General features: G+C 31.1%; 1 protein-coding gene across 3 annotated transcripts in view; it reads left to right on the top strand.

Moving 5' to 3' along the window:
* The window catches only part of LOC143071648 (dmX-like protein 2), a 102,769-nt gene extending 76,777 nt beyond the window's left edge, over positions 1-25,992 (top strand). For all 3 annotated transcript variants that reach the window (XM_076246112.1, XM_076246113.1, XM_076246110.1), the window contains 6 exons: positions 5,168-5,228; positions 6,051-6,181; positions 6,703-6,780; positions 7,190-7,334; positions 9,203-9,420; positions 25,694-25,992. In XM_076246112.1, the coding sequence (XP_076102227.1) occupies positions 5,168-5,228; positions 6,051-6,181; positions 6,703-6,780; positions 7,190-7,334; positions 9,203-9,420; positions 25,694-25,903 (843 nt within the window). In that variant the 3' untranslated portion in view covers positions 25,904-25,992. The remainder of the gene's footprint in view (positions 1-5,167; positions 5,229-6,050; positions 6,182-6,702; positions 6,781-7,189; positions 7,335-9,202; positions 9,421-25,693) is intronic.
* The last annotated feature ends 212 nt before the right edge of the window (positions 25,993-26,204 follow it).

Below are 26,204 nucleotides of genomic sequence, written 5' to 3'. Positions count from 1 at the left end.
ATAAAATATTAAACAATAGCAGAAAACATTACACAATAACATAAAACATTACACAATAACATAAAACATTACACAATAACATAAAACATTACACACTAAAATAATGACTTTCATGATTGATTGGGTAAAAGTTTGTTTTTTACTCTTGGCTCCTGGAACAGGCCTGAACATTTCTGCAGATTCACACTTGAAAGACAAACTTTCTTGTATTGACAGCATCAGCCATACACCTTCCAAAATATCAATAACAGCAGTCCCAAACCCCCCAGAAATTTGAACCATAAAACATTACATATTAACTTTAAACACAATACAAATGTACCATAAAACATTACACAATAATATTAAATATTACACAGTAACATTAAACATTACACAATAATATAATGACTTGCACTTTTAATTGGGTAAAAGTTGATTCTTACACAATAACATAAAACATTACACAGTTACATAAAACATTACACAATAGCATAACACATTACAAGATAACATAAAACATTACACAATAACATAAAACATTACAAGATAACATAAAACATTACACAATAACATAAAACATATTACACAATAACATAAAACATTACACAGTAGCATAAAACATTACACAATAGCATAAAACATTACACAATAGCATAACACATTACAAGATAACATAAAACATTACACAGTAGCATAAAACATTAAACAATAACATAAAACATTACAAGATAACATAAAACATTACACAATAGCATAAAACATTCACAGTAGCACCAAACATTACACATAAAATATAACTTGAACATTACACAATAACATAAAACATTTCACAGTAACATAAAACATTACACATTAACATAAAACATTACACAATAGCATAACACATTACAAGATAACATAAAACATTACACAATAGCATAAAACATTCACAGTAGCACCAAACATTACACATAAAATATAACTTGAACATTTCACAATAACATAAAACATTTCACAGTAACATAAAACATTACACAATAACATAAAACATTACACAATAGCATAAAACATTACACAATAGCATAACACATTACACAGTAGCATAAAACATTACACAATAGCATAAAACATTACACAATAGCATAACACATTACAAGATAACATAAAACATTACACAATAGCATAACACATTACAAGATAACATAAAACATTACACAATAACATAAAACATTACACAATAACATAAAACATTACACAATATCATAAAACATTACACAATATCATAAAACATTACACAATATCATAAAACATTACAAGATAACATAAAACATTACACAATAGCATAAAACATTCACAGTAACACCAAACATTACACATTAACATAAAACATTCACAGTAACACCAAACATTACACAATAGCATAAAACATTCACAGTAACACCAAACATTACACATAACATATAACTTGAACATTACACAATAACATAAAATATTAAACAATAGCAGAAAACATTGCACCATAACATAAAACATTACACAATAACATAAAACATTACACAATAACATAAAACATTACACAATAACATAAAACATTGCACACTAAAATAATGACTTTCATGATTGATTGGGTAAAAGTTGTTTTTTACTCTTGGCTCCTGGAACAGTACACAAGAGGAAAATTTTTGAACAATATAAAGTCAAAATGTTTAAATCAAGTCCAAGTCTTAACGAAAGTGTAAATAAAAAAAATGAAACCTTTGTGTGTTCTGATTAGAACGATCTTGTATATATAACTACAAAAATATGTATTATAAATATTGTCACTGATCGCATGTTTCTGAAGTGATAAATGTGCATAATATTTTTTTAAACGTTTTCACCTCTAATCTTCTGTGTCTTAGTATAATTTTAAATACAATTATTTGTTAACTGTTGCGGGGTGTATTCTAAAAAGGTAGTAATACTTATGATTCTTCATTTACAATTGTTGCTTGATTTAATTTATTTTAATATTATTTTTGTTATGCACCGATTCATTATACTTAACTGTTGTTCTTCAAAGAATGAAATGTGCAAAATTTAATTAAATCTGCAATCTATCACATTTGCTTTCAACTTTTAAAAGAGGACATAGTGATATCGAGGTTACAAATATTCAATAATATCATGTACATGTAAATATTAAACAAAATTTTAATTCATTCCCTCAAACAAATTGGTTAATCTGAAGTAAACATTTTCTTGATTGTCAATTACAAAAAAATATATATTGTACATCTCTAAGAAACAGTCACTACTTCTGTACTTTCAGAAAGGAAATTCTATTTATTTATTTCTTTAATTGCTAAAATCTTAATTTTTAGGATTAGTTCAGGAACATGTTCACTATATTTTCTATTGTCTTATACAATTTTACATCATAAGATTGTTATATGATATTATTTTTATAGTGATGACATAACATGAAACCCCTTGTGGTGAAAAATCATTAACATAAATCGTGACACTGACTTCACATCTCCTTGAATCATTGACACCAAACCCCCTTGAAGCCTTGTTTACTGTATTACAAAATCAAAAGTACAAAAATTCAGTACATCTTGAAGGTCATCTGAAACATGCTTAATTCATGCTAGAGTTATTGCAGGCGAGCAGGAAGTATTTAATCTTAAAAGTTATACTGAAATCAGAAATAGTTGAATGCATCAATATACACTAGAGTTAAGCAATCAAAAACATATCAATCAAGTATTCAGTACCAGTATGTCAATATGGTATGATTGAAATTGGGAAAAAAAATACAAATAAAAATATCCTCAAGGTCAAAAAACAGTTAGTCATGTTTTGTAAGTTTTGTAAATAGCCTACTATGGGCATTAACTTTGCATGGGAAAGTTATTTTGATATTGTTCATTACAGAAAAATCACAGTTTTATCTCAAACATCCATGAAAATTCACTGCATGGGACCAAAACAGATGTTAATTATTTACAATCACATGGGACCAAAACAGATGTTAATTATTTACAATCAGACCTCAACATTTCTGTAGATTCACACTTGAAAGACAAACTTTCTTTTATTGACAGCATCAGCCATACACCTTCCAAAATATCAATAACAGCAGTCCCAAACACCCCCAGAAATTTGAACCATAATTCCCCCCCCCCCCCCCCCAAAAAAAAAAACCTCAAACAAAAGTTCTCAGGTAAGCAGGAAATTTGCCTGTAAATTAAATGAGATGACATTTTTATATTTGATAATAAGGAATACTGAAAATGTGTGAGAATTTTCCACTAAACAATCATTGGCCAACAATCAAACATGTATTTATCTTACCTCACAGTATAACATTGCACAGGGTAAACTGTTTCTTACCTGTCATTTAGTGTCAGTCGGTTTGTCATCTTTTTGGTGATGCCTTGAGAATGCCACTGTTATTTTTCATTGTGTCCTCTCCAAATTTGGAATCCAGAATTAGTTACATTTTTTTTCTTAAATCCTCTCTAAATTTAGATAAATGTTTTCACATACATGACATATAACCTTCAATTATTTCAATCCTCAGAGGGAAAAAATGAGGGACAATTTTCCATGGGGATGCTTTTTACAAATTCATTGAAAATGGTTTCATATTATAGTATTGAAAAGTATTCTAATTTTTTAGGAATAGCTTTTAGACATATCGTTTGATACTTAATGTTAGTTAGTTGTTATATTTAAAGTTGATGTTTGAATTGTTATTTGGAAGTAATAATTTCATAAGATAGCAGTATTCCACAGTTAGGCTAGATAAAATTAATCTTTAAATTAATTAATTATAACTAACTCTTATCAATTAAAGAAGTATAAAGTGCTTACTAACAGTATCACTTATTATCTTAGGGAGACACAGAACAATATGGAGCACTCTTATTATTTGAATTACCATGGCAGTTAACATTGTAAAAATCAATTCACAAAATATTGGCCTACATATTTTTGAAAAATAGTTCTTACACACTTTTTGTCGAGCCTGCAACTTTTGTTGCAGAAAGCTCGACATAGGAATAGTGATCTGGCGGCGGCTGTGTTAGCTAACTTCTTAAAAGCTATATATTTTAGAAGGTTGAAGACCTGGATGCTACATACTTTTTATATAGATGCCTCACGTTAGGAACTTTCCATCAGTCACATGTCCAATGTCCATGACCTCATTTTCATGGTTCAGTGACTTCTTGAAAAAAAAGTTAAAATTTTTGTAATGTTAAATTCTCTCTTATTATAAGTAATAGGATAACTATATTTGGTATGTGCGTACCTTGCATGGTCGTCATGCCTGTCAGACAGTTTTCACTTGACCTCCACCTCATTTCATTGATCAGTGAACAAGGTTAAGTTTTGGTGGTCAAGTCCATATCTCAGATACTATAAGCAATTGGTCTAGTATATTCTGTGTATGGAAGGACTGTAAGGTGTACATGTTCAACTGGCAAGTGTCATCTGATCTTGACCTCATTTTCATGGTTCAGTGATTATAGTTAAGTTTTTGTGTTTTGGTCTGTTTTTCTTATACTATATGCAATAGGTCTACTATATTTGGTGTATGGAATGATTGTTAGGTGTTCATGTCTAGCTGATAGATGTCATCTGACCTTGACCTCAATTTCATGGTTCAGTGATCAAAGTTAAGTTTTTGAGTTTTGGTTTTCGAATACTGTATGCAATAGGTCAACTATATTTGGTGTATGGAAATATTTTATGATCTATATGTCAGTCACACAGGTTTTATTTGACCTTGACCTCATTTTCACGGTTCATTGCTACAGTTATTTGGTAAGTGTTAAGTATTTGTGTTTTAGTCTATTTTTCTTAATTCATAAGCAATAGGTAATTATATTTGTTGTATGAAAGAATTGTTAGCTGTACATGTCTGCAAGGCATGGTTCATCTGACCTTGACCTCATTTTCATGGTTCGTTGATCAATGTTTAGTTTTCTTGATTAATGTTGAGTTTATGTGACAGTTGTAATAAAGCTTTATATTTAGGACTATTAACATTATATCAATGATTAGTAAAGAAGGCGAGACATTTCAGTGTGTGCACTCTTGAATAATTCTAAGGTACTGTATGTCAATAATAGTAAAACCAGGTTTCTCCTTATACAGACTACTTACAACATTATAATTTGTACAGAAACTAATAATGTTTTTATCTATGTAACAGATTCTGAGAAGACCTGTAGCTGGTGTTCGAAGGATAGGATCACATCCAAATCTACCTCACTGTAGGTTTACATTGTAGTGTGATATTGAAAATTGGTAGCTCACTGAGGTTGTGTGGTGTCATTTAGAATAAATATGACATGCTTCAGAAAAGTATAAAATGTGCTCTTCGATTTTATGACAAACAAAAATAATCATACCTTGCTGCATAGAATTACTAATACTGTAGAATTCAGAAATAGATTTGATGTTTTTGTTGATGAGAAAATACATATAGGTTTGATATTGCAGAAATTACAACAAATATATGTTTCCAAACGTATATGAACACACATTATACTATTTGGCATGATTGCATCTGAGACAACTATCCATTTAGACCAAAGGACAAAGAGTTAAACAATTACAGGTCATTTTACAGCTTTCAACAATGAGCAAAACCCATACAGTATTGTCATCCACTAAAAGCCCATTATGACAATTGTAAATTTCTTAAAGTATTTGTCGAGTTTGTTCCTTTTGAAATGCACTTTTCAAATCTTCATTAGACAGCAGTGTCTGCTTGGCTTACCGTTAACCAAATTTATATGCTATTATATAAACTGTCCAAAAAAAATCATATCTAAATATTAAAACTGATAGTTTTCTAATTGAAATACTGGTTACACTAGCAAACTGGCAAATCATACAATAACTACCAACAATCCCTAAGTCCTTTTTTTATACATCCTTGGTCCCTTGCTGTTACACAAAATGAGGTTGATTTTGATATCGTGCAAAAGTGTCTAAAGCCCTCAAAATCCTAGTTTAAACCCTGTATATGCTTTATCTTGTTTTGCTGATATCAATATCTTGTTATGGTATTCCTATATTTGTATAAACAGATCTAACAGGCAGTACAGATGGGAGTGTTAGATTGTATGAATGGGGTCATATTCAACCATTAGCCATGCTTAGACAGCCAGGAACTTTCCCTAAAGTCACTAAAGTTATGTTCAGCAGTCAAGGAAACAAGGTAGGAATATTGTTGTCAATGATAAAGGCAATCACTTTTATGACAGACTATAGATTAATGTTGAATGGTTAAATTAATAAGGTAAACAAGACCATAAATAATTCATTTTGAAAGAAGTAAAGTTTATGTTCAGTTTATTAGAGAATAAACAAGTTTTTATAAAAAAAAATGTTATTTTGGTGCAGATGTTTCTTGATTTCACTGAGAAGCCATGAAATAGTCAAAAGGTGCAGTGGTTAATGGTCAAAACCTCTAAACTCTGGGGATAAAGCATTGAGGGGACACAATCGTGCCATGTATAAAGCATTTATTTGATGAAACATGAGCCATCTTTTCACCTCTATCTATCAAACATCAACCATTTTTTCACATAGATTTATCAAACATGGGTCATCCTTATATTGATACAGTGTAACCTGTGTAATCAGACACACTGGGTGACCAATAAAAAATGTTGATTTAAGCAGGGTTTTGGAATACTAATACTGTCAAAGTTTAGTGTATGTTCCATTTACTTTCAGTGTTGTGTAAGTGACAGTGAGGGAGATGTATGTCTCTGGCAGGTTGGACTTGGTAGTAACTTTAACAAGCCAATTATGGTAAGATTCATTGTATGAGCATATCAAAAGACATTTCATTGTTAAATTACAAGATATTATTATGATAATAAATTATGAATGTTTTGTAGCTAAATTTGCCAAGGAATACCTTTGAAAAACATAATTCAGTTCAATTTTAATAAATTGAAGGAGCAACTATTATAAAATAACCACAATGTGATTTAGACAGACTTGTAAAATTTCAACAAGGTTTATTTTTATTTATTGACAATTATTACATAATACTTTGGATGTTCTGTTGATGCTAATCAAAACTGGTTTAACCTTTTCTTAAAAAAAGTTTAAAAAATCAAATATGCAATGGAATACATAAGTTACCAGTTTAAGATTGATAATCTCATGTGTTATAGGCAAACATAAATAACTTCTGTTGATATTGTAATTTCAGAGCTTGAAGTGCCACAACAAAACAACAAGTGATGTGGCTTTTGTTGGATCTTCCAGTTTGATAGCCACTGGTGGCCACTCATCTGAGAGTAGGAATGTGTGTCTATGGGATACACTGTTACCACCAAGAAGTTCTTGTGTTCATGGTATATATTAAAACATTTATATCATTTTAGGAAGAATTCAGAGTGAACTCCCCTTATTATCATGACATTTAGGTTAATTCCACACCACATGATAGTCAATAATAGGGATCAATACTTAATCATGATAAATCATATCTAACCTGCAATAAATTTTGCTTTTGTCATTAGCTGTTTACAGAAAGTTTTTTTTCAATATCAATTTTATTATTAGTTGGTTAACTTTTCTGTTTATGAGTTTTATGTGTTGCCATTCTGGTTAAACTACTATACAGTATTGTTTAGGGGTTAGTTCACTTGGGTGTGGTATTTTCTCTGCATTTTAGACCCATTGGTGGTCTTGGGGTTTTTTTTCTGCTCTTTGGTTGGGTCATTGTCTGTTTGACACATTTTCCATTTCTGTTCTCTTTTCATTGAATATGAGTTTTGTACATTTTTATACGACTGCAAAAATTATAATATTTTTGGTCGTATATTGGTACATCACATTGTCGTTGTCATCAGCGTCTTTCGAAGACGGATGGTTTTCCAGATAATAACTTAAGTATCAGTGAATAGAAATCAATAAAATTTTAACACAATGTTTATAACCACAAAAGGAAGGTGGGGATTGATTTTGGGGGTTAAGAATAAGAGGCCCAAAAACAAGCATTTATCTAGTTTCAGGACAATAAGTTGTGTATAAGTATTTCAATTGCTCTGAAATTGTACCACAATGTTCAAAACCAAGTAGAAGGTTGGGATTCATTTTAAGGGTTAAGGGACAAACAGTCTAGGAATTAAGGGCCAAAGAGGGGCTATAAACAAGCATTTTTGGAGTTTCGGGACAATGACTTATGTATAAGTGTATTGATCTCTCTGACATTGTACCTCAAGATTTCATATAGTGAAGGGGAGGCTTGGGTACAGTTTGGGGTTAACATTAAGAAATAAGGGCCAAAAAAGGGCCAAAAAGAAGCATTTTTCTAGTTAACAGTTTAAATGTATAAATCTCTCTGAAATTATACCACACTTTTCCATACTTCAAAGGGATGGTTATGGGGGGTTATGGGTCTAATCATTAAGCAATTAGGGGCAAAAAGGGGGAAAACAAGGGTTTTTCTGGTAACAGGACAATTTACACAATTTAAAAGCAGTGGAGGGGAGGTAATCCAATTAAAATTTAAAGAACACTATTATATAATATATATATATATTTGATTACTTGATTACCTCCCTTACACTGCTGGAAAATTATGTATTAAGAAATGATGATTGTCTTGAGATGTGTAGCTCTGTAAGTTTATTTTTAGAAGTTACTGTTAATCAATATTTGTATGTCATTTTATATTTTGATGTATTTAAATGAGTAGTTATTGGTGCAAACTCCATTAGACATTAGAATTGAGATTATTTTTGGAATAAGGAAATGGGGGAGGTGAAAAAAAATTTGGGAGGGGGGTGGTGGAATTTTTCTCATTTCAGATTTCAGAAATTAAAAAGAATTTTTCTTCAAAATTTTTTTTGAGGGGATTAATATTCAACAGCATAGTGTATTGCTCAAAAGCAAAAAAAAAAAATGTTTCAAGTTTTTAGACCACATTCATTCTGTGTCAGAAACCTTTGTTGTGTCAACTTTTTAATCACAATCCAAATTCAGAGCTGTATCAAGATTGAATGTTGTGTCCATACTTGCCCCAACTGTTCAGGGTTTCGACCTCTGCGGTTGTATTAAAGCTGCGCCCTGCAGGGCATCTGGTTTAATTGTGAAATATAAAGGAGTTTTGAGAAGCCTACACTTAATTTAAAGATACTTATAAATTTATAAATACCTCATGCAAATGAATTTTAAGAAATAATAAATATTTTGAGCATTTGGACCTCTTTTTCAGCTTTCACTTGTCATGAACATGGCTGTCCTGCCCTGGTATATGCACCTCATCACCAACTGCTGATCAGTGGTGGAAGGAAAGGAGAGATTTGTATCTTTGATATCCGTCAACGACAGTTACGTCATACATTCCAGGCCCATGATGCATCAATAAGATGTCTAGCAATAGATTTAGAGGAGGATTACTTTGTGACAGGGTCATCAGAAGGAGATGTGAAAGTAAGTAAGAGGTGATGTTAGGTTTATCTATGTCAGAAGAATTCTGCATCAAATACTGTAAATTCAAAAAATATGGCAAGGTTTTGATTAATGGTAATAATACAATTGGAAGAATATTGCAAAAAGAAGAACTTTAATTGAAATATCTGATACATATATTAGGATGCACATTTACATGAAATCATAATAATTAATCGTGCTTTTTTGTCTATTTTTGAAAAATAGCAATGATAAATGGCCATAATCATTTCTAAATTATAGTACTAATTGAGGAGGCAGTATTACAAATTTGACAGGTCGTCAAATTAACATTTCAAAGCTATATACTATAACCAAGACTATAGTCAGGGGTGGTAATCTGGCAACACCCTTTTAATTTAAGAAATAATTCATGGAAGCCATAGATTGTTGGAAATTTACACATGGCCTGGGCCGTGATATTCGAATTTTATCCTGAGCGTTAGCGAGGGATAAAATTAACGAATATCACGGCCCAGGCCATGTGTAAATTTCCAACAATCTATGGCTTCCATGAATTATTTCGATTCTAATAGGACAAATACGGTCATTAAAAAACTGAAGCGAGGGTGAGTATGCTGTGTATGTGGCTGTTCTTTTTTACTCCCTGTTAGATAAAGCTCAAATATCTTTATAAATATGTAACTTGCGTAGGTTTTTTCGAGAATAACTGCTAGAAAAAAACTTTTTAATTCTTTAAGTTCTCAAACGCAACATTTGTCATTTTTAATTTACATGTTTTTCTCGTAAGCTTCCGTCAAATCAAAAGTTGACATTTTGTAACTAAGGAGCCGAGCCGCCTATTTGACTTGCTGAAATGGGTAAATATGCGATTAATGCAATAGAATAGAAAATAAAACAAAACCTACCTCAAAAAATCAGTTTTAATACAATATCATACGAATTCCGATGGTTCACGTAACAGAAAACTTTCAAGTTTAGCGGTTTCATTTGTATGACGTCATGTTTTGAAATGACTTAAATGCGACAAAAAGATTAATAGACTTTCGCAGAATTTTATTTAAATTTTTATTTTGTTGATTTCTCCGAGCTTTTGTGCATTACTTCTTTTTATCATGCATACGAATAAGAATAAAAGTTATTTTGTCTTTTTTAATCGACTTTTTAAAACAATAAAATTCGGCAAATGATCTGCAAATAGGTTCCAATACATGTAGATTTACGTGGGAAGTATATTGTAACAGCCATTATTATGCATATCTCTGAGTCTGCGCTAAGTGTATTTTATCGAGAATTTTATCACAGTGTTGTTTACAAAGCTAAAGAAGCACGTCATATTAGAATTCCTGATATTCATGTCCCCTATTTATGTAATATATGTAATCTTTATTATGTATTTGTTGGAATCAGTTTAACTTCCTGTTAATCACGTTAATAAAACATAATGCATTTCTACATACAGCACTGTAAACATATTTATGTGAAAACAGTTGTTATTCATTCACTAAAGTTTATCACATGTTATTACTCTCAAACTACTAATGTTACTAAAAATAAACCCAGCATGTGTTCTCTGTGCTGAATATTTGTCCTTCACATGACAAATAAACAAATTATATTAGTGTGATATGCAGAAACAAATAGTTATGAAATGAGCTTCATAGTTATGAAAGAAAGGAAATGCAATTGACTTTCATAGTTATGAAAGAAGGAAATGCAGCATCAATAAGATGGCAAGCCAATGTTAAATATATTAAAAAGACATCTAGAGGGCAACATATAGTCTTCAACAGGAGGCAGATTTACAATCACGTTAACTTTTTTAAATTATGAGACCACTTATATCACTAGATCTTTAACAGAGAATTTAAAATCATCTTAAGGTCAATTTTGTCTCATGGAGTTGCAACCTTGGCTTTTGATCGTTTTATAATTTTATAAACTTGTCATTTACAGACAAAAGCCATCATTTGAAACTAATTTAACCCTTGATAATATATAGTCTGAATGAGCAGCAGTAGCAACCCAGTGCTATAAAAAAACCTTATGATATGATGTTTGTATGAAGACCATAGGTTTCTGGAATGATCTTCATTCTTTAAGCTCAAAACCCTCATGATCTTTCTAATTTTAAAGCCAAATTAGACTTTTGGCCCCAATTTCACAGTCCACTGAACATAGAAAATGAAAGTGGGAGTTTCAGGTTAAAGTTTTTGGTGAAATTCAAGTCCTTAGTATATATGTTCTCTATAGTATAATCTTTCTCATTTTAATGCCAAATAAAATTATTACCCAATTTCACGGTCTATGGAACATGGAAAAGGATAATGCGAGTGGGGCATCTGTGTACTTTGAACACATTCTTGTTGTTATGAAGGAATTAGTTATATTATAGTATCCCTTCAACTTGGTCATGGAGAAGATGTATCATTTTTTTCAACACCTGTATCAACTTGAGAAATCAATATAATTTCACGAGCTCTGCTCAAGATTATAATCATATTTTGTGCATTTTTTTTTAAATAAAATATTGTTTAAACTAAACTAAGATTATATTGGTTGAGGGTTGATAGAGTGTGTTACATTGACAAAGCCATATCATATACACTTTATTATATATATTTGCCTCAAGTAATTTAGATGTTTTTGCAAGAACGTGATAAGGGTTTGATTAAGTCTTAATTGCAAATATGATGGATATTGATATCATCATGATAAAGCTTAAGCCTGATTGTATAAAACATACCTTTTTTATTTACTTTTATTTTTTGCTACTTAATATATAACAAATGAAAATAACACATTATACAGGGGCGGATGCAGGAATTTTCGAAAGGGGGGGTGCTAACCCAGGGCAAAGGGGGGGTGCAGGGGGGGTGCAAAACATATGTCCCGATACAAATGCATTGATCGGCAAAAATAAAGGGGGGGGTGCGCACCCCCGGAACCCCCCCCCCCTGGATCCGCCACTGCATTATAATTGTACTTTATCAGATGTATTGGAATGTTTTGACAAACAGTTCACTTCCTATTAAATATTTTATCAGATGTATTGGACTTCCTATTAAATACTTTATCAGATGTATTGGAATGTTTTGACAAACAGTTCACTTCCTATTAAATATTTTATCAGATGTATTGGACTTCCTATTAAATACTTTATCAGAGGTATTGGAATGTTTTGACAAACAGTTCACTTCCTATTGACTGAACTTTATGTAGTACTACAATTCTGTAAACATATTTATGTAGAACCAAACTGTTTTCCAAACTATGAATGTTACTAAAAATAGACTCAGCAGGGCTTTATAAACTTCATCCTGAAAACAATATTATTTGTATAACTACATCATTGTTATAAATCCTAACACTTTCTTCGCTAGATTTAACTGGTGTGAGTGTCTTTATGACATAATTAAAATTGCAGTGTCCCTGTCCATCTCAATTGAATTCATTTAAAGTGGGTGTTTTTGTTGTCATTATTAAAACAAGCTGTTGATGCTGTTTCATAAAAGACATGATTATTGAATAAAAATACATAGTTTTCTTCTTCATTGCATTTGATACAGGAAACAGAACAAATTAATTTAGATTGATTTACACCCAGTAAGCAGCAGTGTAATACACATGAGTTGCCTGCATTAATCATCCCTCTCTAGGTGACAAGGAAATATTATAGTTATGTTTTCTTATAAATAAAATTGTTAAAAAATTAATTATGAAAGGTTTATTCCTCAACTGATAGACTAGAAAGAACAAAAGATTCTACTTTCTTCGGGGTCTGAAAAATCTATTTACGTTTTGACTATTTAACTATGTTTCCTTCCAAGGTTTAATCTTTTGGAAAAGCTGCTATTTTGCATATATTGCACACCATCACGTGAATGCCTTGATTGCTTTACTTTAAACTAGTATATTATTAAGAATATTGTTTTAGAATGTATTGTAATGTTGATGTGACAAACAGTAAACTTCCTATTAATTGAACTTTATTTTAAAAGTACCATAAGCTTGTAAACATGTTATGTAGGCGCAATCTAGGTTCTTCAGTATATCACACAATAGTATCAAACTACCAATGTAAAAATAAACTCAGCATGAGTACATAGACTTTTTCCTGAAAACATTTATTGTTTAACTGTATCATTACCTTTTGACAATTTTGTCATGTCTTTCCATTGCTTTGCCATAGATTTAAAGAAACAGTAAAAATTTTCAGTAATTCAATATCTACACATATTTCAACATGATTCAAATTGTAAAACTACTTTGTTGCCCTTAAAAAAACGATTCAAACCCACTATTTGTATTTTTGCCTATTATCCTGAAATCTATAATGGACAGACAAAAAACGATCTTGTCACCAAGAATTTATTAGCAAGACAAGATAAGTAAAATTGAGAATGGAAATGGGGAATGTGCCAAAGAGACAACAACCCCACCATAGACCAGACAACAGCAGAAGGTCACCAACAGGTCTTAGGTATGTCAAATGGAAATCACTTGTGGCAGGTCAGTGATATTTGGTATACATTTGTTTACCATTGCCATATGTCACAAATTTAAAAAAATATTGATATACAAGATGTTTGTAAATAAATGTAAAGAGTGGTGCCTCTCAAGCACTTTGCTTGATTTATATTTATACAATCAATCTAAGGTAATCTTTGACTGAGGGTGTTGGAACTTTAGTTTCCTAATAATTACTAAATTTTAAATATCAATGATGATTCAAGAAACATTTGTTATAAGTCAGAACAATCAACAACTAAGTTTATAAAACTCTCCTCCACTAGTTACCCTCCAGCAAAAATATTGACACAGTGCCAAGTTATGAAAATAGCACTTTGTAAACGTGATCTAATAGATGTATTATAGTGTTGATGTAGTTTACTTCCTATTAATTGAACTTTATGTAGAACTACAATTCTGTAAACATATTTATGTAGAGTCTAACTGCTTTTTTCAGTATATCACACAATAGCTACCAAACTGCAAATATTACTAAAAATAAACTCCGCATGGTTCAGAATTGTCCTGAAAAATGTTATTTGTTAATTAACTTTTTAACAAAGGTTACTTTTGTCCTTTCAGAGTTTTGGGGAATTCAATTGAAAAAAAAATATACGATTTTTTTAATGTCTTAAAAATAACATTGCATGTATTAAATCTTCATACAACATACAGTCTTTACAAATAGACATGTGTCCATACAGTTTGCGAAACTCTAAAGTAATTGGTCTATAAATTGATATAAGGAGATACAATCAAAGAAGTTTCCATTAAAAGATATTACATTCTACTATAACTGATCTGTGACAGGCACTTGTAGTGGGACAAATTTGTTATTTGAGATCTCAACCTTAGTTTGTAAAAATTATTGTATGGAAAACTAATACAACTTCAGAAACAAATTAAGATAGTTGATATTCGAATACAACATTTTAAAGAACATTTTACTCTTAACAACAACCATAAAAACCCTATTTCGCGTATCAAACATAAACTAAAAGAATTAGCCAAGGATTTTTTTTTGTCCCGGCTGATAAAGCTGCTAATATCATTATTGTTTGATGTAAATTTTATATTGAGGTTCTGCAAAAGGAAATCACCAATTCACCAACATTCAAACTGACTTCATTTTCAGAAAACAACATCTGTAACGAACACAAACTTTTAGCTACTTCTTTACAAGCAGAACCAAATACAATGAAAGTCCCAACTATGTACTGGCTTCCAAGCTACATAAAAAACCTTACAAATATAGATTTATTTCATTTTCAAGCCATTGTTCCACTACTAAATTGTCTATTCTACTTACTAGTACACTTGGTACAATAAAAAACCTGATAATAAATTGTTCAAATAAGGCCTTTAAAACAAATGGAACTAATTACTTTTGGAGTGTCAAAAACTCATTGGAAGTATGCATGCATATGTTGGGGATTTAAAATCTGTTCAAAGTTTTGATTTTTCTACCCTATATACCACTTTGCCTCATATTCTTATTAAGAAAAAGATCACATCCTTAATTAACTGGGCATTTAAAAAGTTAGAATGCGAGTACATATGTTCAAACTCTTGTAGGTCATTTTTTAGTAGCAATAAACAAAAGAACTATGTCAATTGGACATGCTTTGATACTATATATGAGCTTGAATTTTTACTTGATAACATCTTTGTTCGCTTTGGAGATTCCGTATATCATCAAGTTATTGGAATTCCAATGTGGACTGACTGTGCACCACTGCAGACCTGTTTTTGTATTAGCAAAGACCCATCGAAACAACATTTGATACAAAAATTTAACAATACTTTAAGGTATTTGGATGATATATTGGCTCTCAATAATGACGACTTCAGTATGTATACTAAAGAAATTTATCCTGTTGAACTTACTTTAAATAAAGCTAATACTAACAATGACCACTGCCTTTTCCTCGATCTTGATATCTATATCATTAACAGGAAGCTTAATACAAAAATTTATGATAAAAGAGATGATTTTTCATTTCCTATTGTTAATTATCCATTTTTAGATGGTGATGTTCCCTTGTCACCATCTTATGGTGTTTATATATCTCAACTTGTACGATTCGCTCGTGTATGTAACAACGTATTAGATTTTAGCGAGAGAAATTGATGTATTACTGAAAAATTATTACACCAGGGTTTTTGATATCACAAACTAGTCAAAACATTTACTAAATTTTATCATCGGTATAAGGAAATAATTCATAAATATAACTCAACATACAGACATTTTATACGTTCAGGTATTTCACATCCAATCTTTTATGGTAATATTCTATACAAAGCACAAAAATGTCAGTATTCACCTCAAACGCTTACAAAACCTTTAAACAGACTTATTAAGAAGGAATAAAGTTACGATACTTTTGTCAGGTCATTAAAGATTGCATATTTTGGCTTTAATATTGATTCATTTATAGGGTCTTTGCATCAGAACTAAATACATTTATTTAAAAAAAAAACAGTTGTTGGCATGACACAGGTTATGTTCTTCTCATATATTTTATGATAGTATTATACTAAACCGCTAAGGGAGGGATTGTGCCTGATATTCATATGATGAAGACATAATCTTCCAATCAGTTTAATTGAGGTCTGGAGCTGGCATGTCAGTTAACTGCTAGTAGTCTGTTGTTATTTATGTATTATTGTCATTTTATTTATTTTCTTTTGTTACATCTTCTGACATCTGACTCTGACTTCTCTTGAACTGAATTTTAATGTGCGTATTGTTATGCGTATACTTTTCTACATTAGCTAGAGGTATAGGGGGAGGGTTGAGATCTCATAAACATGTTTAACCCCGTCACAATTTTGCGCCTGTCCCAAGTCAGGAGCGTCTGGCCTTTGTTAGTCTTGTATGATTTTTAAAGGCAGTGCTTTAAGGCCTGACTTTTAAGTCATGAGGTACATCTTTTCATACGCAACGTCCAACAAATCTATGTAGGGGGTCATTTGGCCAGAAATAGATCCGGAAATGTTCAATTTTCTCCTCTCTTTTTTATGGTATGATATGGTTTTTGTTTCTTTCATTTACATTGGGAAATAAAGAAACGATCAGTGTGTATTGTTCGTTTTAAAAAAACTTGTTATTAATGTGTATTTTGCATTATAAGCAGTCAACCTGATTACAAACTATCATTATTTGCATTCCGTGTGGAAAGTGGTCGGGTCAATTTCGAGTGTTATCTGACATCTAAAGATTTTTTAATCAGTTCAAACGTTGATATAACAATGAAAGGTCGACTGAACATGATTAATATTGCATTTTCTATAATTCAAAGCGGAATTCGGTTTATAAACGAGAAACCGTAAGCGTTTTCAATTTCGTTAGTTATGTATGTTGTCTACGTATTATCTTGGTTCCCGCTACTACGTTCCGGGCATTAGCTATTTGATATATGTGTTACATTACGATTGGGTACCAGTCAATCTACGCATGTATGTGTATATGACTCAGTTGACAAGAGCAGTACGTTCTACTTTGATGTTGGGAGAATTTTGATTAAACTCTAAATGCTCATAGAATAAGAAATATAATCTAAACTGAATTTACCTCCTTCTGAATAATTTATTGCAATATAAATATAAATCCCTTTTGACAAGAGAAATATGACTTTTGTCAGAAATATTTTGTTCACGTGTGCAAAGGTAATCTTCTTCTCTGGATCTTTACACCCTTTACACCTAATCACGTGTGGCGGCCATATAGGTTTGTTCACATATTTGTGAAGAAGCCTCTAGAACTATGACCTAAACATAAATAGTCTTCCGAAAACGTAAACTTTATGCAATACTATTTTATCAATCATGATTATTTTCATAAATTTAAATTTGATTATTTAAAGAAATAAAATTATAGCAATTACGATTTTAGATTAGAGATTCTACACAGACATTCTTTGATCTATTTATAGCCAAATTAGTTTACCTGTGTGAAAAAGTAAAAATGGATATTAATTTGTTTTATACTAAACAAGTAAAGACAAACTATGGATGGAAGATAATAATTCACATAAATATTTCAGGACATTTGATTTATTTTAATAAATATAGGATTTAAAAACTGCAAGTGCAAACAAATTTAATCATTACATAATCAGCTGATAATTTTTTACGCAAACATCGTGGTGATGTAACTGATAAAAATCACTCCATCAATCCTCCAGCCCTTTCACATATTAAGCAATAGATCTACTTATTATTGTAGAATATTCAATTGAATATATCGGGTAATCGGATATTTTTAGCTGACATTTTGGGTATCCGATTGGCCGGAGTCTACTGTCATGACTGTACTACCATAAAGATAATAAATAGTATTTTTTTCCACTAATTTATTTACATAATACTTTTTTTTTCACAAAGACCAACAAACAGGTTGTGCCCCCCCCCCCCCCATTATGAGTGGTGTCCCTTAAATGAGGGACTGTGCCTGAAACAAGGGGTCATTTTAATGTTGAAAAAAAAGAAAGAAAATTTTAAATATTTTTAGCTCAAAAGTAGGAAAATTCATTATATTTGGAACAACTTTTGTAAATAAGGGGTCAAATTAATAAAGAAGATTATATATAAGTTTAGAAACATCACAAAATTCTTTTGACATGTTTAAATTTTTGACTATTTAATACTTAATAGATGCATAGTTCTTGGGGAAACGTTTCATCAAATAATATGAATATAAAGGTGCTCATTTTTTGCAGTTGGTTGTAATGTTCTTCCAATGAGGGTAACCCCTCATTTGGAGTGTTGTTCCCAACCTGTTAAAGGTCCATCTTTGTGCATAATTCAAAATTGGAAATTTGAACAAGCATCTAATATTTTTACACAAATAAATAAACCCTGGTCTGCTAGCTACATGTTCATCTTTTCTAACGATTTAAATACTAGAATCATGCAAACAGACTTAAGAAAAAGGCATGTAAGTTCATTATACAAATATGGCACTTTTTCTAGACAATCCAGATTGTGCAAAATACTTAGCTAAAAATTGTAATGTTTAAAATTGTTGTTGCACCCTAAAAAAAACATGGGAACTTTCAAAAGTTGGCGGGTATCTATGTAACAAGTCTTACTATCTTTATGTCCCATTTATGGGCATTATGTTTTCTGGTCTGTTCGTTCGTCCTGCTTCAGATTAAAGTTTATGGTCGAGGTAGTTTTTTTATGAAGTTGAAATCCAATCAACTTGAAACTTAGTACACATGTGTTCCTTATGATATGATCTTTCTAATTTTACTGCCAAATTAAAGATTTTACCTAATTTTCACAGTCCACTGAACATAAAAAATGATTGTACGGATGGGAAATCAATGTACTTTTGACACATTCTTGTTTGAAGAAAAAAAAATACATCATAACAATAATGGGACAAAGCAGCCTGTGTTAGTGGGGCTTCTTTTATGGTAATTCAAGTTACCTTTTATTCACCTTCTTCCACATCAGAGCTATCAGCTCTTGGATTTGTACCTGTTAAGAGTTGTATACTAAATTTTATTTTTATATAAATAAATTTGTATTAGATTGGCGTTGTGCATCATTTTCTTCTATTGTCATGATTGTCTTAATTGCAAATATGGGAAGTGGTTAAAATGCTAATGAGACAGCTATTATAAATGACCACCAGATGTCATTGTTTTCTTAATTAAAAACTCCTCTTTCATTCATACCAGTAAATTACTTTATCATGTTTATACTGAAAAATGATTTTGATTGGAGTTAGAAAAAATATGGTCATCAAAAGAGTTGACATGTTACTATGTACATTTACCATTATGTTACTTGATGTTCACACAGTACTGTGACTAGTCAATCTTTGTGAACTACTTTTCATAGGATGGGAGTCATTGAATATGCGTATATAATCAATAATTAAAAATAGTCTACTTATGTTAATAAGGAAAAGTTCTTTTATGTCTTAAAAATGCATTTCATGGCAAGGTACAGAAAATATACTGAAACAGTTGACTATGGGTGACTATAGCTGAACTAGGTACAAGAGAACTCTTAATCTTAAATACTACAAACCACCTCTGTACTATGGAAGATAATGATATAACTGGACTAGAAATACACACAACCTGTAATTAACTGCCTTTACAGCGCTTTCACGCTTTGATTAATTTTAGTTTCTTGTGTATAATTCGGAGTTTAGTATGATGTCCATTATCACTGTACTAGTATACATATTTTTAAGGGGCCAGCTGAAGGACATCTATGGGTACGGGAGTTTCTCGCTACATTGAAGACCCATTGGTGGCCTTCGGCTGTTGTCTGCTCTATGGTCAGGTTGTTGTCGCTTTGGCACATTCCCCATTTCCTTTCTCAATTTTATATTGCATTAAAAAATGTGATTATTTGATCAAGACAATCTCTAAGGATTTTACCTGTGGATTAGTACAACCAAACATTAGAAAATATATCCTCATCCTAAAAACATAGTTACTAACGGTATAATTGTAACTGTATAGGTATTTTAATAAAACCATGGAGTCGTATTTGAAGGACATATAATCTAAATTTATTAATTAGATTGTTACCGTAAAAAGATGAAAGCTTAAAATACTTTTAGATTTAATTCTAGCAATCATACTACCTTAATAAATCTCTATATTTGTAAGGGGGGACATGAATATAAAATTAACTGGTTCATGTTAATGAGCCTGTGACCTTTACAGTCTAGGAGAGGACAGGCCCCCACATTTATCATAAATTTGGGTATGGAAACTACCTTATGAAATATCAATATCAAGATTAAAAATAGATGTCATTCACTTTTGAAGTTTGATTAAAGTCATAAGAAACCTCAAATCAAAAAAAATAATGCATACGTTTTTTATGCCCCACCTACGATAGTAGAGGGGCATTATGTTTTCTGGTCTGTGCCTCCCGTTCGTCTGTTCGTTCGTCCCGCTTCAAGTTAAAGTTTTTGGTCAAGGTATTTTTTGATGAAGCTGAAGTCCAATCAACTTGAAACTTAGTACACTGGTTGCTTATGATATGATCTTTCTAATTTTAAAGCCAAATTAGACTTTTGACCCCAATTTCATGGTCCACTGAACATAGAAATGAAAGTGCGAGTTTCAGGTTAAAGTTTTTGGTCAAGGTAGTTTTTGATGAAGCTGAAGTCCAATCAACTTGAAACTTAGTACACTTGTTGCTTATGATATGTTCTTTCTAATTTTAAAGCCAAATTAGACTTTTGACCCCAATTTCACGGTCCACTGAACATAGAAATGAAAGTGCGAGTTTCAGGTTAAAGTTTTTGGTCAAGGTAGTTTTTGATGAAGCTGAAGTCCAATCAACTTGAAACTTAGTACACTTGTTGCTTATAATATGATCTTTCTAATTTTAATGCCAAATTAGACTTTTGACCCCAATTTCATGGTCTACTGAACATAGAAAATGAAAGTGAGAGTTTCGGGTTAAAGTTTTTGGTCAAGGTAGTTTTTGATGAAGTTGAAGACCAAACAACTTGAAACTTAGTACACATGTTCCATATGGTATGATCTTTCTAAATTTATTGCAAATTTAGATTTTTTATCCAATTTCACGGTCCATTGGACATGGAAATTGATAGTGCGAATGGGGCATCCGTGTACTTAGGACACATTCTTGTTTATAACTCAATGGATAGTTTTCATTACAAAACTTATGTACATATACTTTTTTCTGAAGAAAATTCTTTAATTTATTCTTATTTAGAAGAAGTTTACTTTATTTTAATTGCTTCCTTCCAGGAAGCAATTCCCCCGACATATTTTTCGTATGCAAAGTGACCTCAGTGTGACCCATCTCGTAAAAGTCGGGTGATCACAATACGCATGGATGTCCTTAAAATAAACTATTATCTGAATTTACATGTTAAACACATGCTCAATTTCCATGCTTTTTTGTTGATTTTTTGTCGATTGTTAGCAAACAGGTGACAATCGTTAAACTTCGGCTTCAAAACACAAACTTTAATTACCTGCCATATTTTCACAACAACACTGACCGATTGAAAACAAATTAGGCATTTAGAAATGCAGATATCTTCTTTTTGTTAGAATTTTACACTATAAATCAGTATTGAGGCCTATATGTTTTTATGCCCCACCTACGATAGTTTTTACGTCCGTCCGTTCGTTCGTCCATCTGTCCCGCTTCAGGTTAAAGTTTTTGGTCAAGGTAGTTTTTGATGAAGTTGAAGTCCAATCGACTTCAAACTTAGTATACATGTTCCCTATGATATGATCTTTTTAATTTTAATGCCAAATTAGAGGGTTTACCCCAATTTCACGGTCCACTGAACATAGAAAATGATAGTGCGAGTGGGGCATTCGTGTACTGGGGACACATTCTTGTTTTTTCAATGTCTGTATATGCATTAGTCCATGCTTAAAATAACCAATAAGTTATTTTGAAAGCAGTAAAGCTCAAAGATTTGAACAATAATTGTTAAATGTTATTGGTTTAAGATGTAAATTTGTTTGTCACATAAACATATTTATTGACAACATAACTAAAAAGTATGTTACAAGTACAATTTCTTATAGCTGGCTGACTTTAAAAAGAAATATATTTTCTACGGTATCAATAGTGTTATTAACATTCTCATTAACAAAATGTAAACTGTTAAACTAAAAGCTCTCATGCAAAGCAAAAACTTAAACAAATTAAAAAGTTATTAGAGAAGTTTAGCAGTTTAATTCGTAGTTACACATGTAAATGCAAACAGTAAAGAAGAGACAAAAGATTACCAGATGGACCTTGGAAACTCATTAATAAAAAAAACGGACAACGCCATGTATTTGTTGAGGGAGAATCTTCATCTTGATATTTGCTTGTTGTTTCGCTAGGTCTTTATGAAGTGTTTCCATAGATTTGAATTTGTAAGGCCAAAAGAAAAAGAAAACAAATGCAATAAAAAGCACACAGTTAGTTTACATCCATCTTGATTCTGGAATGTTTCCTTGACTTGAAAAATTTAGTCAGGACTCTGTTATAGATTTTTAATGCACACAGAATTAATCACGCCACTAGGAATGCCGTCATCTTTTATCTGTTAGAATTTGACAAAAGAAATGAGTATGAAACTCTATTGATGTGTATATGATTACTTTTTTCAATATCTATATGATTACTTTTTTCAATGTCTATATATACATTAGTTAATGCTTAAAATAGCTCATGTTTTATTTTTAAAGCAGTGAAACTCAATGATTTAAACAATAATTATAGGTTATTGGTAAACATATTTATAGACAATATAACTGAACAGTATGTAAAAAATACAATTCCTATAGAAGGCTGACTTTAAAAACAAATGTGTTTACTCTATAGTGAAAGTGTCAATAACATTCTCATTAATACAATGTAAACTGTTAGACTGAAACCTCTCCTGCTAAGAAAAGAGAAGTTTAGCAGTTGAACGTGTATGTGGAGGTGTACTTGTAGGTTTGAAATACATGTACATGTCTAATATATGCTGTAGCATATTAATCTATTGTAATAAAGATTTATAATATGTAATAAAATTGGTAGATTTAGCTAACAAGGTCCTTATATTTGTATAAAGTGACATTTGTTTATAGTGGAAAGTTGTTTTAACGTAAAATAAGCTACAATTAAAAATTGCTTGCTAGTCCCTGTCTGTGATTACCTTTAGATAACTCTGATTCATTTCCCAATCAATCTATCATGAAGGGAAGATATATAATACAAATTTCAATCATAGTCTTTTTCAAAAATGATGAACGGTTCTTTATATTGGTATGTAATCATTTTAAACATTTCAAATTTATGAAATTATATTCGTACATCAATGTTTTTGATACACCAATAACAAAAACTGAAATATATTGAATTGATACATTTTGTAACTATTCAAAATTATATCAGAAACCTAAACTTAATTATAAAATAATGAACCTGTTAAAGGGAGACAGTACTCGCATAACTTTTTCGAATTGGCACATAATACAACGGAATGTCACTCTTGCATACAAATGGCACATCAATATAATTAATTAACTGTGCAATCGCGCTCCACCTTCAATGATGATTCAAAATTATAAATATAACCAAAAGTTGTTAATCTATAGATAGTAAAGACTAATGAAATCTAACCCACTGTTAAAATATTTCTTTGCATTTTTTTAAAACTTCCTCAGTAAAATGCTTGAGCCACTTGACTTTCATAGCTCATAATTAACGTTTTTACACAATATTTAAATAAAGTGTAAGACGCAATAAAAATCGTATGCTTGCACCATCTTACCCAAAAACAGATTTAATTAAGTTCTGAACATTTCGACATTTCTTCGTTAAAACCGGTTTTAAACAAATCACAAGTACATGTTAAGATCCGACTAAATACCTATATCCCGATATCGTCAGGTAAATTTGCTATATGCTGCAGCTTATACAGGTACATATAAATGCAATCAATTTAACAAAGATTTCGATTTGACTAGATTATCAAATCCGCAGAAAAATATCCATTGTCCAAATGGCCAATTTTTGTTGTATTTTAGCTGAGCTCAAATTTAGGAGAATAATTTGTTTTTGTTAATCATGTATGCTGAGTTGGTGGTCTAGTGGTTAACCCAGATGTCTACAGTGCTGAAGGTCCCGAGTTGATTCTCAATCTTGGTGCTAAAAATATTAGTACATCAGAAGGATGATTTTCACCCTCTAACACACATCTCTGGTACATTGACCAGAGTTTAAACTAGTATGGGTACTTTAGGGGCCTTGGTTGGTCAAAGTTGTCCCCTATTTTGACCTGGAGATCAATCTTCTGATATCTCTCTGGTTTGTTGGTTCTGACAAGTGGCCCGGTGGTTTTCTCCGAGTACTTCAGCTGCTTCCACCATAATAACCGACTTCCCAGTGTCCTAGCACTCACTTTGTGCTGGGTGGAGGTTGATTGTCCTTAAAAAAATAATTGCCGTATAAATATAAGTTAGTGACACATCTCCATTAATCCTGATTGGGAGTGTACATGGATGCCACTGTAACCTGGCAGCTTTCAAGGGGGTTCTTCAGATAACAGGGGCATTTACCAGTACATACATACATGCATGCAGAGCAAACCAGTTATAATACATTTCAGTGAAATGGTGAATCCTTAATAAGTTTGCAAATAACATGATAAAAAAAGTTCTTCTTGGTTGTAGAATTAGTAACAAAGATAAATATAATGGTAAAATATTAAAAGTAAGGATATATATTTATCAAAACTTATAGTTATGTGGCTGTTTTTGCTTCAAAAAAAGCCAACCTGGTTGATTACATGTCCTAAAAGTTTAATCATGAAATGTTTCTCAGTTGATTTTTCAATTTTTGTTTTACAGAAATAATTTGTTCATGTAATTTACTTTATGAAACTGTGAAATATTCTTTTTGTTACTGCAAATATTTTTTTTAATTTGTTTGTTTCATGGAGGTTCTTTATAAGGTAATCCTATGACTCATTGATCATCCACTTCATTTTTTACAGAACATTAAGATCTACAATGTAGACTTATATCCTAATTTCATTTCATTTATTTTTCCTTTTTAACAGCAGAAACTACTTCATGCATTCAGGCTTTTAATAAACAAATGTATTTCACCCTAATGAAATGAAAAGCATATTTGGGTTGAGGTCAAGTTCTGTTTTAGTCATTTGCCAGTGCAGCTAAAATGCCTCTAGATTTATGAAGGCACAATGGTTCTTTATCTCCCATACATGTGGACACTAAACTAACCATGGATATGTATTGTTTATTTTTAGATTTGGGCATTAGATGCACATCAGTTGATTTTATCATTCCAAGGAGAGCATAGTAAAAGTACATTTTTCAGGAACATGGGATCAGCATCAGGAGTGACACAGGTGGCTGTTAGTCCAGGACATCATCTCTTCTCATGTGGTGTGGATGGATCAATGAAGTTTAGAGCTCTTCCTGAAAGAGATTCCATTGTTAGATATTGGACAGCTTAACATATAATAGATCACTGATATTCAGAGCTTTCTAGTCTAATATATATACTGCATGTATTTGTTTTACTCCATCAAACAGGATTTCATGGCAAGAAATATGCATTGTGGCATATCTTTAAAACTTCTCATTTTTTCAGGCATAATAAAATTATTTCTGACATTCTTATGGAAATGACCAAAGAGTCACACTTTTTGACATTACATTACATTTGTGTAATTCTGACATTACATTACATTTGTGTAATTCATAATTTGAAAAAAATATCTGAATAACTGTTATACCTTATTATGTTTTGTTAAT

This window comes from Mytilus galloprovincialis, chromosome 4, assembly GCF_965363235.1.
Source record: "Mytilus galloprovincialis chromosome 4, xbMytGall1.hap1.1, whole genome shotgun sequence".
NCBI lineage: Eukaryota > Metazoa > Mollusca > Bivalvia > Mytilida > Mytilidae > Mytilus > Mytilus galloprovincialis.
This window is presented reverse-complemented; position numbering and strand designations above follow the sequence as displayed.